The sequence below is a fragment of the Rhineura floridana genome, chromosome 2, assembly GCF_030035675.1.
Source record: "Rhineura floridana isolate rRhiFlo1 chromosome 2, rRhiFlo1.hap2, whole genome shotgun sequence".
NCBI classification, from domain to species: domain Eukaryota; kingdom Metazoa; phylum Chordata; class Lepidosauria; order Squamata; family Rhineuridae; genus Rhineura; species Rhineura floridana.
Window position 1 is genome coordinate 1,820,488 of NC_084481.1, and position 16,916 is coordinate 1,837,403.

General features: G+C 42.2%; 1 protein-coding gene across 1 annotated transcript in view; it reads left to right on the forward strand.

Annotated features, from left to right (window-relative positions):
* COL4A1 (collagen type IV alpha 1 chain) overlaps positions 1–14,746 on the forward strand; it is a 200,916-nt gene extending 186,170 nt beyond the window's left edge. Inside the window, exons 50-52 of the mRNA XM_061607562.1 lie at positions 8,878–8,992; positions 12,773–12,945; positions 13,805–14,746. Of these exons, the coding sequence (XP_061463546.1) occupies positions 8,878–8,992; positions 12,773–12,945; positions 13,805–13,886 (370 nt within the window). The 3' untranslated portion in view covers positions 13,887–14,746. The remainder of the gene's footprint in view (positions 1–8,877; positions 8,993–12,772; positions 12,946–13,804) is intronic.
* Positions 14,747–16,916: the final 2,170 nt, after the last annotated feature.

Genomic DNA, 16,916 nt, shown 5'->3' on the forward strand with positions numbered 1-16,916 from the left:
TGGTTGAGTGGATTAAAAATTCATGGTAAGGACATTTTCATTTTCTCCAGAGGATGTTGGAAGGCATTAGCCACTAATGGGACGCAGCAGGGCAGTGACCAGAAGGGAGGGCAACTGAGGACTCTACCGCCACTACTAACCCAAAACCTTCTTCAGGACTTTTCTGCCAAGAGCAGCATTAGCTGAGGCAGAACAATCAATCCTGTAATGTTTGATGAAAGTGTGCACAGAAGCCCACTTTGCAGCTCTGCAGATGTCAGCAATGGGACACAGGAAGTTGCCTTACACTGAGTCAGACCATTGGTCCATCTATTGTCTACATTGACTTGCAGTGGCTCTCCAGACTGGATGCATTCCCCGCCCTACCTAGAGTTGCCAGGGGTTGAGCCTGGCCCTTTCTGTAGGCAAAGCAGAGGCTCTACCACTGAACAACGGCCCTTCAGAGTTTCCCTTGAAGGTTGCAGAGAGAGGCCCCTAAAGGACAGGGCAATGATATCCACTGGGGAATCTTTCCTCAGTGCCTGAGGGTAGGCCAGGGAGATATTTCTCAGGGGGTGTCAGAGGGCACATCTTCCCTCCCCCAGTTTTGGGTTACCTTATTGCTGCCTCTCAGTCAGGTTGGTTGTATGTTTTCCTACAGCTTCTGGACTGCTGCCTTACATGGTAGTCAGGGTCTAGCTTTCCTGTCCGTTTCTTTCTCTTGCATGTTTTCCTTGTGCCACAAGATGAACGTTCTGTTGCCCTTTAAAAAAATTTCAAGTTAACAGTATATTCAGAAGTGTAGCTGCTGTTAGTTCAGTCGGCACCTCCTGCTAAACAGGACCCTTTGAGAATCTGATGAGTGCTGTGGACCCCTGTAAATAAATTAAGTAAGTAAGTTAATTTTATCACATTGGAATTTTTCGTAGACTCCCTGAAGCCCATCCAGTTAAGAACCCGTGTGCTGGAGGAAGTCAGTTCCGGCTTTGCCTGTTGGCTCCACTAGGAGGCACCATCCCATTAGTGGCTAATGCCCTCTGACATCCTCTGAGAATAGAATTCACAGTAAGGAAATTTCCATGTTCTACCCTGCCTCTCTGGGCAAGTTGTTCTCACAAGGAAGCGTAGTGATTAAAATGGATGCTAGCGTGTTCAGGTGGGGAGTCCATCAGACAGAGATGAATGTGGTATCATACTCCACAGGGAGCCAGCTTGTTGCAAGGGCAAACAGTTACCTCTTTTCCATCATAGCAGAACTTCTAGTGGATCCCTCCAATTCTGGAGAAGACTAGGTCAACAAGACACCAGATTCAGGATTTAGAGTGCCCCCTTCACTCAGGTGGCAAAACACCTTTTTACCACTCCTGAGAACACACAGGTTGCAAAAGTCATAACAAGGCACCCTTGTGCAACCAACATGAGCACAGATACATTAGTAGGCCTGTCAGCTTCTAGAGGTTCAGGAGCTGACTGTTCACTGCTGAAGTGATCCTTGTGGCTTCCCTCTGGTCCAGGTGATTGCAGTTCTCTGACTTCATCTGTCTGTTGATTTAAGGGAGTTGGAATACAAAACATCTGATCCAGGGCCTACTATATGTTGCTAGCACTCTTCTGTCTGGCAATCTGGAAGATGAGTGACGGTGACTGAAAGGCTATTATGAAGAAGTTCATCTCACCCCAATATCCATGTTGCAAGTTCTTACTACTGAGGTCTATGAAATGTTTGTTGTTGTTATGTGCCTCCAATTCAATTACGAGTTATGGCGACCCTATGAATCAGTGACCTCTAATAGCATCTGTCATGAACCACCCTGTTCAGATCTTGTAAATTCAGGTCTGTGGCTTCCTTTATGGAATCAATTCATCTCTTGTTTGGCCTTCCTCTTTTTCTACTCCCTTCTATGTTTCCCAGCATTATTGTCTTTTCTAGTGAATCATGTCTTCTCATTATGTGTCCAAAATATGATAACCTCAGTTTCATCATTTTAGCTTCTAGTGATAGTTCTGGTTTAATTTGTTCTAACACCCAATTATTTGTCTTTTTCGCAGCCCATGGTATCCGCAAAGCTCTCCTCCAACACATTTCAAATGAGTTGATTTTTCTCTTATCCGCTTCTATGAAATGACCCCCACAAAAAAAATCTTGCTTGAGCAAGGTCATCCAGAGAGCATCCTGTAGTTCCTCCAGGCAGTGATGACACCAGTATGACTGGGTGCCAGGTGGCAGCTTAAATAGCATGCTGGGAAACCATGGTACGGAGTCATATCAGTTCCCATCCCCATGCGTAGATTTCTCAGGGGAATGATCCTTCTCAAGCCTCCTATGCTACATTCCTCTGCTACACTTGGAATTTGAATTGAGTACTTCCAAACATAGGAGGAAAGCCGGGAAATGACTGGCAATTTGCTTCTCTAAAATACTTTCCTAGGATATTTCTGCTGACTGATGCCTTCATTAGATAGGTTTTGGAATTGGGGGCTCTGTCTGAGTGTCATCAAGATGAGAAGGTTTTATATTCTGCAATATATCCAAGTCTGTAGATAGGATATTTGGACATATTCGGGCACTATATTGTGGTAATGCGGGTACAATCATTCTTGGAAGAAACTGGTTATCTAGACCCATTTCAATCTGGTTTCAGACCTGGATCTGTGACCCAGGTGACACCCTTGGGAGAGCAACCCTGCTGCTTCTGCTCAGTCTCTCATTGGCTTTTGGTACCATTGGCCATAGTATCATCCTGGACCATCTGGACAGCTTCAGAATGGAAGAGTGTTTTTCAGTTCACCCTTGAACTGTGGGGTGCCACAGGCTACTGGATTGTCCCAAATAGTTTTTAACATCTATGTGAAGTAGTTGGGAGTGGTCATTAGGGGATTTGGAGCAAAGTGTCATCAGTACAGTGATGCTCTCCAAGTCTTTTTCTTCGTAACAGCAGTGATTACTGGTGGGCCACTGCCTGGATGCAGTGGTGGACTGGATGAGGGCTAATAAATTGAGTCTGAATCCTAACAGGATGGAGTATCTGTGGGTGAGTGGTTACTGGGTCTGGGAATCGTCCTGGATGGCATTGCACTCTCCCTGAAGAAGCAGGTGCTCTTAGATCCAGCTCTGTCACTGACAGCACAGGCGTCCAAGAGTGCCTATTGACAGCTTCAGCTGGTAAGACAGCCACAGCAGTTCCTGGACTGGGATATCTTGTGTCCATGCATTGGTAACTTCAAGGTTGGAGTCCTGCAATTCACTGTATGGTACTACATTTGAAGTTGGTCTGGAAACTACAGCTAGTGCAGAATGTGGCAGATAGGCTGTTTATGGGGGCAAACTGCCACCAGCATATAACACATTTGCAGGATCTGAACTGGCTGTCAATCTCCTTCCAAGCCAGGTTCAAGGCTCAAGGTTTTGGTAATAATTTATATTCCTGTATAGACCAGGTTACCTGAGACACCGCCTTACCCCTTACTGCCTTACCCAATAGGTCAGAACATTCTGCGTGAGAGTCTCTTCTTGAAGTTCCTAAAATATCAGAACCCCACACCACAGCAACTCAGAGCAGGGCTTTCCCCATTTTGTGAAACATCCCTGTTGAGACACCTACTTTTTGTAGTTTCCAGAAATAATTGAAAACATTTTTGTTTTGACAAGCTTTTCCAGCTGGATGAAAAAATGTTAGGTCACTGCCTTGGGTGTTTATTGGAAGTGTTTTAAACCATATTTTTGTTTTATTGTATAGTTGTAAATTGCCTTGAAATTTATACAGAAGGTGATTCATAAATTAATTAAATAATAGTAATAATAACTTTTCAGCACTGTATATCAGGTGAAATAATTAACAATTTGGATCTCAGTTGTTGATCTGCTATTTGGTAGAGGATGTGCAGAAACCCCAATATTCAGCGTGCATCTGTACGTTTTTTTAAAAAAAATCTGTTTCTTTTAACTTCTCATAACGGGGTTAAAATTTAGCTTTTGTATTTAATTTTTTTTCAGAATTAGGACTCCTGGATATTTAAGAGATTTTAGGCATATTTTTAATTTAGGTGTGTTACAAATCTCATTCTGTTGATCAGTGGAGATGTTAAGGAATTAAAATTCTTAATTTTCTCTTTTTAATTTTAAAAGGAGTGATTAAGATATTGTAAATCCTCCAATATTTCTGTGATATCTCAAGCACTTAATTCAGATTGTTTTCTTGTGAGTAAGAACCTCAAATGTACCCCTGTTTCTTTACAGGTAGCATCTTCGAAAACAGCCTCATGTGAAATTTTATTTATTTATTTAACAGAATTTCTATAACATTTGATTTTTTTTAAAAAAAACCTTCTAAGTGGTTGCACTTTAACAAATAGACTGTGGATGTAAAACCCCAGACTTTTCCTGAAGAAAGGCTGGTGCTTATTCATTTAGTATATCACAGCACACACACAGCCTTATAATGTACTGAAATTCACGCAAAACAGTGTACACCTCATGCTAAAGGAAGTTATAAAATGAGCAATAAGCACTGAAGCATAATAAACAGCATATAAGTTGGCCTGGGTCAACCTGGTGCCCACCAGATGTTGTTGCACTACGTCCCCCTTAACCTCAGCATGGTGTGCTGGTTGGGTCTCATGGGAGTTGCAGTAGAACAACATCTGGAGGGCACTAAGCTGGCGAAGACTGATATTGGTAATCCATATGAGGATGACAACAAATGGGTGCCATAGTGGGGCTGGCTTTGTTGCTCCTGGAGCTAGAACTCTGCAGAGGATCTTTGGCTTCACAATAGGATCTCAGATTCCATTCTTGAACAGATTAGGATCCCTGGAGCATATCAGATCAGATGTGTAAAGAACTCTCACCAGGGGGTCAACTCCCAAGCCCAAGGCAATTGATCCCAGCCAGGCACAATCCGTGCCTCCCTTACCAGAACTGAGTTAAACCAATGCCAACCCTGTCAGGTCAGTAGACTGCCACCACCCCTTAAACCTGAGGTCAAGGGGAAACCCAAGTGCCAGAAATAGACCTGCCAAGGATTCCAAAAGACAAGAGCCAAAGATGCACTCCTTGTTTGGAGCCTTAACGCAAAATACCCAGTTATACAGTAGTCTGTGCCTAAATGGCCAAGGTGCTGGATTCAGAACCAAATTCGCCCTGTAAGGCACACACACTGGTGAATAAGAGGTAGCTAAAATAAGTGCAAAAATATAGCAGCAAAATAATTCCTTAAATCAAACACCCTAAGGGTTAGGTAAAATACAAAATACAGAGCGTTCAAGTCACAAGAAAAATAACAAATCTGTCTAGCCTATTCTATACTCACGCTATAGGAAGACAGATAGAATAATTTAATGGTTCCACATATCCCCAGAGATGTAAAGCCTGGATAGCAATAGGAAGATGGAACCCCAACATCAGTTAGCACCAAGGAACATTGGGGAACAAAGACCCAGAATCTTAGCTCTATTTTTATTGGGGAAAAGCTGGCAACAGCCAGGAATTAATTAGCCAATCAGAGGGCTTCCTGGTGATGAAATCCTCCAGAGCTTTTGCGCCTAATGGTAGTGCGCTTCTCCAACCTTCCAAGGCCTGTGGCCTTGAGGCACCAGTCTCAGGCTGATAAGCAGGTGTTCTTACTCCCTGACTAATTGGGTTCAGCTGTGGGAACTGACAGTCTTACAGCCTTCTAGGGGCCCTAATTCAGGCAAGATATTTTCCCCCACAATTCCTTGCCATAGAACCATCAAACCTTGGCACACCAGGCGTTCTTGACAACATGTACCTGCTTGTAAGATGCGAAAATTTGTAATTTGTCCTCAGTAAGCATCATGGTGGGATCATAGAATCATAGAATAGTAGAGCTGGAAGGGGCCTATAAGGCCATCAAGTCCAACCCCCTGCTCAATGCAGGAATCCAAATCAAAGCATTCTCGACAGATGGCTGTCCAGCTGCCTCTTGAATGCCTCCAGTGTGGGAGAGCCCACTACCTCTCTAGGTAATTGATTCCATATTCGTATGGGTCTAACAGTTAGGAAGTTTTTCCTGATATTCAGTCGAAATCTGGCTTCCTGCAACTTGAGCCCATTATTCCGTGTCCTGCACTCTGGGACGATCGAGAAGAGATCCCGGCCCTCCTCTATGTGACAACCTTTCATGTACTTGAAGAGTGCTATCATATCTCCCCTCAGTCTTCTCTTCTCCAGGTTAAACATGCCCAGTTCTTTCAGTCTCCCCTCATAGCGCTTTGTTTCTAGTCCCCTAATCATCCTTGCTGACCTCCTCTGAACCTGTTCCAGTTTGTCTGCATCCTTCTTGAAGTGCGGAGACCAGAATTGGATGCAGTACTCAAGATGAAGCCTAACCAGTGGTGAATAGAGGGGAACTAATACTTCACGCGATTTGGAAACTATACTTCTGTTAATGCAGCCTAATATAGCATTTGCCTTTTTTGCAGCCACATCACACTGTTGGCTCATATTCAGCTTGTGATCAACGACAATTCCAAGATCTTTCTCACATATCGTATTGCTGAGCCAAGTATCCCCCATCTATAACTGTGCATTTGGTTTCTTTTTCCTAGCTGTAGAAGTTTGAACTTATCCGTGTTGAATTTCATTCTGTTGTTTTCAGCCCAATGATCCAGCCGATCAAGGTCCTTTGAATTTTGTTTCTGTCTTCCACGATATTAGCTGTGCCTCCCAATTTTGTATCATCTGCAAATTTGATAAGCATGCTCTGTACCTCCTCAGACCCTTTCTCATGTAGACCAGATAATCCATCAAATGTCTTGACAGCTCAGATAAGAGGGTGGTGATACTTCAAAGCAGAGAGGGAGCAGCTGTAGCCTATTAGGCATAGGGTAGCTTTGATGCTTAGGTTGATATCGCATAATCAATCATGTATTCTGTCAAAATGATGTAAGATAGCAACTAACGATGTGTTCCATCACCACTGTGCCTTGCCAGGATTTTCTCTATAAAAGGTGCTGGTGCCATTAGCTCGGGGTTCAGACCTTAACGCCTCTCTGCGAGAGACTTTGGGCCTGTTCCACTGCGTAGGCATGCCTGTCACGGCCCAGTTCAGCGCTCAGACTGCAAGTGTCCATGCAGGGACCTCGCAGCCTGTTCCATTTATTGGGTATGCCTGTGTGCTTGTTAAATTACTCAATAAAGTCTCCCTGTAAGTAAACTCTTGAATCTGTCTCATTGACTCCTTGGTATTGAACTTAAAACTTAAGCAAGCCCACAGCTGGGGCTAAGACACCTTTGAATTTTGTTTCTGTCTTCCACGGTATTAGCTATCCTTCCCAATTTTGTATCATCTGCAAATTTGATAAGCATGCTCTGTACCTCCTCATCCAAGTCATTAATAAAAATGTTGAAGAGCACTGGGCCCAGGACCGAGCCCTGTGGTACCCCATTTGTTACTTCCGCCCAGTTTGAGAAGGAACCATTGATAAGCTCCCTTTGAGTACAATTCTGGAGCCAACTGTGGATCCACCTGATAGTGGTTCCATCCAGCCCACATTTAGCTAGCTTTCTAATCAGAGTATCATGGGGCACTTTGTCAAAAGATTTGCTGAAGTCGAGATATATTATGTCCACAGCATTCCCACAGTCTACAAGGGAGGTTACCCGATCAAAAAATGAGATAAGATTAGTTTGGCAGGATTTGTTCTTCATAAATCCATGTTGGCTCCTAGTAATCACTGCATTGTTTTCAGGGTGCTTACAGATTGACTGCTTTATAATCTGCTCCGTAATTTGACATCACGACCTCTCCAATTCTAATCTGTTTTTGAGTCACTGTGCTCTCTTTTTTCTTTATTTAAATATATTTTATTTATTTTAGATGTACAAAAAAAAACATACAAGGTAACATTCATTAACAAATCCAGATCACCAATGTTTACATTGGGAGCATCAGTAAGGGAGAACAGATTGACCCAATAGCCAACATACTTTAATGCAATGAGTCTCTCCAAAAGGTTGCATGACAGCCAGGCGGCCACAGACCCTCCGCCACCGTGCTAATGAAAGTAATAAAGGGAAAGCAGATGACTTCAAACACTCTGTGCGCTTCAGCCTGTGATTTGGGTTCCAAGCCACTCTACATAAAATGAAGCTCTGTGTTCCCCATTTACTATAAATGGCTATAATTTTTCCCTTTTGTCAAAAGTGGATGACATTTACAGACACAGGAGCTCCTCCACTCTGCCAAATTGTGAAATCTCCATTAAACTTGCCAAATTGCAGGCAAACAGGTCCAAGGGCATTTTGTGGGGAAAGTAAAAGGTATTAACTTTCCTCCATAATCCTTTGAGGGGGTGGGGCGAGCACGGGATTTGTCTTTGATCTCTTAAGAGGTGAGCCAAGTGGTGTGTATTCTTGCTTGTGTCGTGCCTTACAGGCCTCTAGAGTGCTGCCTGCAGAGTTTGGAAGAGCTTGTTTTTTGTTACAGCAAAGAGCAGGACTTCTTCAAAAATTTAAATGAAGCATTTAACCTTTATCAAAATCCTCACACTGCCAAAAACAATCCAGAGCTTTCCAGGATTCCACAGACAACCTTTTTTACACCCTCACTTCTTACAAAGCCCGTGGACCTAAAGAGACATAGAGATATAGGAGAACATAGAGCTTTATGAGACAGAAAAGGTCAGACTTAACAGAGTGACACAAGGCTTTGTGGAGGCCCTGATCTGACTCAGGAGAAGGGAAAGACACTCAGTTCACCTTGTTATTTGCCCGTGTACAGAGCCAATGGACATCCCTACTGTTTGGGTAGGAAAATAATGGGCTGGACTGGCTGTTGTTTTGCGCTTGCAGTGCAGTAAATGGTAAGGATTGGAGGGGAATGGCTTTTAAGGTATAAAGTCTATTTTTTCTTCAATTTTATATTATCCCTTTCTCAGGTGTGCTGTATGTGAAGCTCCTGCAATGGTGATGGCAGTTCACAGTCAAACAATCCAAATTCCACCCTGTCCAGAAGGCTGGAGATCTCTGTGGATAGGCTACTCCTTTGTGATGGTAAATGCACCGGATTAAGCTTAGATCAGAACAATTCCTTTAGTGCTATTTCTGCTTTTGGATTTTAAAGTACTCTACCTGATCCATTCTTTTTCAGACATATTAGCAAATTTGTCAACTTTTTAAAGTTCTGTTGTTGCTTGTCTAGAAATTCAGATTTGTTTATGGTGATTGCAATGAAGAATAGTCATTACAAAGGGCCTTGTGCTAGATGCCATTTCATAGGGAGGAGACTAAATGGGCTCTGCTTTTCTGAATGTATCCACACCTCTGCCTATCTGCTCCTACCACAACAGTGCTTAGAATTTAAGACCTGGAAGCAGGATTGCACGGTGAAGCTAAGCTGGGTTTCAGAACTTACCTCAGAGGGAGACAGTTAAGTGCATCACCATAAAGGGCTGTATTACTGCAGATACCACAACTTTGAATGCGACGTAGAACCACATTAAGAATAAAGCAGAAGCTTAAGTTAAACAAAAAACCCTAAAATAATAGTCAAAGAATCTGGAGAATTTAAGAATTCAAAACTTTTCCTTGTCCTGTCTTATTGCCCCTCCCCCAACTCATTTTAAGCGTGGTTTCCAAGAATGTTACTCTCTATCCGCATTTTAAGAATCATAACATTAACTTTTTGACAGTATTTAAAAAGGCAAACATATAAAGCCCCTGAACAGGACCAGAACAAATAATTAACAGGATACAGATCCATTTCAGTCAGGGTTCAGGCACAATTCAGTGCTGAATAGACCTTGGTTGCCCTGATAGATGACCTGTATATAGAGTGGAACGGGAGAGCAGGACTCTGTTTCTGGATCTCTCAAGACTTTTGATCCCATTGACTATGGTATCCTGGTCATTGGATCCTGGAACAGCTCTGTGGGATGGGTACTGGGAGCACTGTTTTACAGTGCTTCCATTCTTATCAGCAGGGTCTTGTCCAGAAAATTACACTGAAAGCTTGTGTTTCAGCCCCATGGTCCTTGCATGATGGTGTATCATAGGGCACAATCATGCCCCCAATGCTGTTCAACTTCTATATTAAACGATCAAGAGCAGTCATTAGGAGTTTTGAGACAAAGTGTCATCAGTACACTGATAACATGCAGGTCTATTTCTCCATAACATCTGAGTCCGGAGAAGTTGTTCAAGAGGTTGCATAGTGATGGACTGGATGAGGGCCAAAACCAGAATTTGAACCCTGGGGAAATGGAGGGTGATTCCTGGGATGCATGGTTCAAGTGTCCGGGAAATTGGTCAGTTGCCTGATCTGGACACATTTGTACTCCCTCTGAAAGAACAGATTCATAGTCTAGGGATGTTCCTGGATCTATATTTGTTGCTGGAGGCTCAGGAGCTTCAGTGGCTCCTTTCATCAGCTGGTATAGATCCAACCACCACTGTCCTTGGATGGGTATAGCCTAGCCATGGTGGTTCATGTATAGACCACTTCAAGACTTGACTATAGCAGTGTGATCTATGTGGAACTCCTCTTGGCCCTGGTCCGGAATCGCCAACAGAATGACCATGCTGCAGCTTAGCTAGACAATTGGTAGGCACAAACAATCACCATCACATAATTTCAGTACTTAAAAGCTTGCAGTGGCTGTCCATATGCTACTAGGCCCAGTTCAATATTCTTATATTAATTTACAAGGCCCATGGCACTGGGGGTCCAGATTCTTACAAGTCCCTTAACAACTTTGAACCTTAAGGATCACCTGATTCCTTATATTTGTGACTGATCACTGAGGTCTTCAGGGCAGTCACTGCCCCCTGGTGGCTCAGATGCTTGGCTAATATCCACCAGGAGCTGTATATTCGGTATTGTGGGTCCAATTTTCTGGAATTCATTCCCACATGAGATCAGAACAGGCTTCCTCTCAGTTGAACTTCTAACACTCGGTGAAGACTTTTTTATCATTATTTCAGCAGGCATTTTAAGTAAGCTTTTCTGGTTTTATGGTTAATTTTATTTGATCCCTTTTGTAACCTCCTGTATACTGCCTAGAAACTATGTTAAACAGTTTATAATTTGTTGAAATAAGTAGGTCTAATTCATAGACCATTTGCATAGAGAGCAATATGTGTGATTTTAAGGTTAAGGCTTTAAAGGTAGATATTACAGATTCATATTGTGTAGACACTTAAAGCAGTACAAGAATTACGGTTATCTCGAAATATACATTTAATGGAGGACTGCAGGAATGTTCCAGTCGGGTGGAGTGTAAAACCTGGACCTTGGACAACATGCTTTTGAGACTGCAATCCTAAACACACGCAAAGGCCACATCTGCACTAGACATTTGAAGGAGCAGCGTACCACTTTAAATAGTTATGGCTTCCCCTAAAGAATCTTGGGAACTGTAGTTTGTTACAGGTGCTGAGAGCTGTTAGAAGACTTTTATGCCCCCCACAGAGCTACAATTTACAGAGTTCCCTGGGAAGAGGGATTGATTGTTAAATCACTCTGAAAATTGTAGCTCTGTGGGGGGCATAATTGTCTTCTAACAACTCTCAGTACCCTTAATAAACTACAGTTCCCAGAATTCTTTAGGGGTAGCCATGACTGTTTAATGTGGTATGATAATACTTTAAATGTATAGTGGAGATGGGGCCTAAGTGCCCATAAAAATGAAATGAACTGCCTTCAAGTGGATTCCGACTTATGGGCGACCCTATGAATAGGGTTTTTATGGTAAGTGGTATTCAGTGGGGGTTTACCATTGCCTCCCTCTGAGGCTGAGAGGCCGTGACTGGCCCAAGGTCACCCAGGGAGCTTCATGGCCTTCTGGGGATTCGAACCCCGGTCTCCCAGGTCATAGTCCAACACTCTAACCACTACACCATACTGGCTCTCAAGTGCCCATAGTGGGCACTTTCTTCTAAGTAAACCTTATTACTGTTTTTATTGTTATTCATTACATTTTTTAGTCTCCTTTCTCAAAAACAATCCAAGGCAACTTAAAGAAATATAAAATTTAAGAGTTTAAATTGTTTTTAAAATATGTGTTTTAAATTGTATATTTGTTTTATTGTTTTTGATTGCTGTGAACTGCCCAGAGAGCTTCGGCTATGGGGGGTATACAAGTGCAATAAATAAATAAATAAACAACATGGATTCACAGAATACTAAAAACACTAATTTTGTAAAATTAACACAAATCAAAAGTGACAGAATGAACAATTACAAAACAAAACAAAAGATCAGTAAAAACAGCCCATCAGATGCCTGGGAGCAGAGGGAAGTTTTCACCTGGTGCCAAGAAGATGGCAAAATCGGCACCAGGCAAGCCTCACTGGAGAGGGTATTCCACAGACGGGGCCGTAACTATAAAAGCCATCTCCCTTGTCATCACTCTCCAAGCCTCTCTGAGGGTTATCACATGGAGGAAGTTCTCCAGTGTAGATTTTAATGCACAATTAGGTTCATATCGGGAGAGACTTACCGCCAGGTATTGTTGTTCCTGTGTGTATGGTACCTCACTGTTCAGTCAACAATGAATTTTGTGGCATCTTAAAGGTTTAAAAATGTTATTATAACATTAATTTTCATGGACTAGAGTCTACTTCATCTGATGCATCAGACACACATTTTTGCATTTCTTGTGTCTCTGATTTAAATGTGATACCTGCATTGGTTCAGGTAACTGTTTTTCAACTTGTATTCCCATCTGTAGAGAACAAATAGCAGTTATTTACCCCACTGAATTGTCATTAAATATTAAATGTACTGTTAAATTATCTATAATTAAAATGATGCATAATCTTTATTTTTGGCAGCACACCAGTGCTGGTGCAGAGGGCTCGGGGCAAGCTTTGGCATCTCCAGGCTCCTGTCTTGAAGAGTTCCGCAGTGCCCCATTCATAGAATGTCATGGCAAGGGCACCTGCAATTATTATGCAAATGCTTACAGCTTCTGGCTTGCCACTATTGAGAGAAATGAAATGTTCAAGTAAGTTAGGAGCATCATTTGCACTGTTTGATGATTCCTGCCCAAGGATAAAAAGTAAATTTTGAAGGAAGCTTTTTTTTAAAGTTAAACAGTAAAAATAAATTTAACTAGATGTGACAGAGTGAACTTGCTTTGCAGTTATGGTTTGTTTCCCATGTTCTTCCACCTGTCCAAATTCTTTCCCAGTCAGGTTCACACTGCAGTTGTGACCTCAGTTCACAGGGGCTGTTGTTGAGATTCAGTTTGTATGCTTTACTGTATATTTCGGTTAAACTATCACTTTGGACTTGGTACACATCAGGCCCAAAAAGAAGTTCCTTACTGTCAGTTTTGGGTCAGCAGCAAAAGTATGCTTTGAGCAGTGCAGCCTAAGCAATCCATTAGTCCTTGCCTTATTCAATTTAGTGTAATGCTATTAATGTGATCTGAACTGCTACAAGAAGCAAAAGCGCTTTATCATTTTTTGACTATTTCAAGGTCAGTTATTGTGTTAAAAGAACAAAAGGCTTTCTGTTTCTATATGATCACTTCAGTAAAGTATTCTGAACACAGAAAGTTACATGAGACAGATGAGCAAGGGCAATTGCAGGGATCAGGCATTATTAGAGTAGTGTGGGAATCATTCCCACAGAAGTAGCCATTCCTACAACAGAAGAGCTTGTTTTCTATCTGGCCAGGAGACAGAGTTTGAGCCCATTGACTTCTGTCCTTCTACATGAGTTAAATTCAGGAAGTATCTTAGATACCTTACAGACTTGTTATGAGAGAAAGCTCCTGCAGTAGCGGAGTTGGACATAATATTTCCTTCAAAACATTTTTTCTTCACTAGTCACAAATAGCTCATTTTTCATTTTTTCAGGAAACCTACTCCGTCCACGCTGAAAGCAGGAGAACTACATACAAATGTTAGCCGTTGCCAAGTATGTATGAGAAGAACATAATGAGTTGTACCTAATGTCACAATATGGTGCTATTCTGTTAACAGCGTGAAGCTTAGGCATATATCCTCTGTACCTCATTGCTGCCCAGTATGAAAAGCGTCAAGTGCCTTAAGGGAACCTGCCGAACTAAACTCTCTACTTTCTTGGCTTTTTAGTTGCCTAAGATGAAGAAGATACACTTCAAATGGCACTTTTGAATAAACATTATCTTATAAATGAATGTGATGCACTGATAATCTAAATCTCCCCCCCTCAAAAAATCCAAGGTGCTAAGAGGGGTACAGCTCTGCCTCATGTGTGTAACTCCCCTTTTCCATTTCTGTGTATTAGATATATAGAATTACTCTATCATTCTTTTTATCTTGAATTCCCAGGCTCTTTATTATATATGGTTGTTGTACAAATTAATACTAATGTAAAGAAGAGTTCTGGAAATAGAGTATGACTGAACACCAAGATTCCTTATTGACATAACAGAGGGTACGGACATACAAACATTTTTTCTTGGCTAAATTGTGTATAGCATTAAAGAGCCTGCATAGAATCATGGAGTTGGAAGGGGCCTATAAGGCCATCACGTCCAACCCCCTAAGGTAAGAGGAAACATAATTCTTGCTGATCAATAAAATGAGTCTGCCCTCTAGTACCTTATGGCTTTTTATGGCCACTTTTCCTGTGGAATACAGAATGGTCCAGTGTGTATTTATTTATTGGGTTTCTATAAAATATGCTGATATCTAAAGCAGATTGTATCGTTATAATCAAACCAATATAATTATTTTAAAAGGGCCTTATAGGAAACTTCCTTGATTGTGTACTTAAAAAATAAAATTTGTAATAAAACTATTTGTGTAAAAAAATTGTTTTTAACAGTGGTCTCTTGTTTTTAATAAGCTGAGTATGTACAATACATACAAACTCAGGTCTGTTTTTTTTTTCCAGAGGTATAACAACATTCCTAAGAACAGGTACCAAAGCAAAGTTGCTTACCTGTAACCATTCACATAGATTGGTCCACACATAGACACAAACATAGCACACATCAGCACTGTCTTAAATGCTCAGAAGTGGTGAGTGGGAAAGTTTCGGGGTCCCATTTCCAAGTATCTAAATTAAAACAGTGTCAATGCAAGACACGCAAGCATATGTACACACAAGTATGCACATGCAGGACATGCACACAGGCATGCAATAAAAAATGCACAGAGAGAGATGTACACACAGCGACATGCTTGTCCTTTGCTCCAGTGGCTCCTCGTTTGCCCTCATGGCCTCCCTTTCTTTTTTGTTGCCAGAGGGCTCAAACAAGTGGTGTACCCGCAACCCCTATATTCTCTTGATGTTCTCTTTCATCTCTTGCTGATCCGATCAAACTATAAATGCCAGGGCAAAAGGAAGAGAACCAGGAAAGGGAGGGAGCAAAAAATAGGCCTACAGTTAGCATTCCAGGGTGAGGTTCTGGGTTAGGGGCCTAGGCCTACACTCCTGGGACACTAACCCAAGCTTAGGGTTAATGTCCAAGGCCTAGGGTCCTCATTCTTGTTATTAAAAATATTGTCATATCCCAGCACATATAGTTTGGTGCTGTCCTAGGCCCAGGAGTAGGTAATCAGTCCTAAAGTTAGGTTACTATATTCAAGGCTCAGGGTTATATTCCCATACTTAGAACCTAGAGTTTAGATTCCAGGCATGAGTGTTAGGGTGCTAGGTTAGTGTCCTAGAGCTATCAATAGGGTTCCAGTCCAAGGGATAAGGTCCCAGGGTTAGTATTCCTGACCTAGGTTTAGGACCCAGGCCTATTGTCCAGTCTTGTTTTTAGATTCCTAGATCTACAGAATTAGGGTTATAGTCAAAGGCCCAAGTCATAGATTTAGGTTCCAGAGCTAGGCTGCAATCCAATACACAGTTACCTTGGAGTAAGGCCTGTTCACCCCAATGGAGCTTACTTCTGAGTAGATATGCATTGGATTGCAGCCTTGGTGACCTAGGCCTAGGGTTAAGGTCTCAGGCCTATGATGCCAGCCTGGTCTAGGGTTTTAATTCCACATCTAGGGCTAGGGTCCCTGGCCCACGTTAGGCTCATAGAGCCTAGGGTTAAGGTCTCAGGCCTACAATTAGAATTCCAGATCTAGGGTTTGGGTGCCATAGTTGGGGTTTGAGGCCTAAGGTTAGCTATGAACCTTGAAGTCTGGTATCCACTCAAAAATCAGCCTGTTTTGAGCCACCACCTCTCAGTGTGCACTTGACATTTCCAACTGTGAGTCCTCATTAAAACCTTCACAAATATTGTCATACCCCTTGAAAACCTTAGCCACAGTTTGTGATTATTTGTGTGATTATATGCCACAGTCCCCAAGTTTTATGCCACCACATTTAGGTATACACCTGACAGCTTGTAAGGATTGAAGGATTTGGTTGCACAAATTGTCTGTGCGCAGCCAGCTCCATAGAAACTTTATGTCTACCCTAAAAGTAGTGACAAAGAACATTTACTGTTGTAAACCACTTAGAGGTTTTTTACAACTAAGTGGTATATAAAGTTCTTACTATGTTATGTATTGTTGTGCCTGCACTGAAGTGTTCACGGATAGCGTGATGCTTATAGGTGAGGCGGGTAATGGGAAACAAGCTGCAGTGGGGCAGCAGCAGTGAGAGGGGGCGGCCGGGGCGGGTGGCAGAGCAGGCTGGCTGCTTGGTTTGGTGACCAGGAAGGGGGGAGCTTTGATGGTCCATGGGGGGGGGAGCAGAGGCAGAACCCCTAGTTGTTTGTTAGTTGGTTAGTTAATTGGGGTGTGCACTGGATTTGGCTTAGGGTTGTCAGATCTCCGGTCACCCCAATCTCCAGACTCTTAGCTTTCATTTAAAAAGTATTAAATTCCTATGTGGTCTGGTTCAAAAGATATACACCAAAATATCAGCCATCGACCCCTGCAACTTCTATTAAATGAGCTAGTAGCAAGCTTCTCTAATCCCCGTCCTTTCAGGTTTTTACCAAATAAGTGAAGTCAGGGTTGTGATTGACAAGGAATT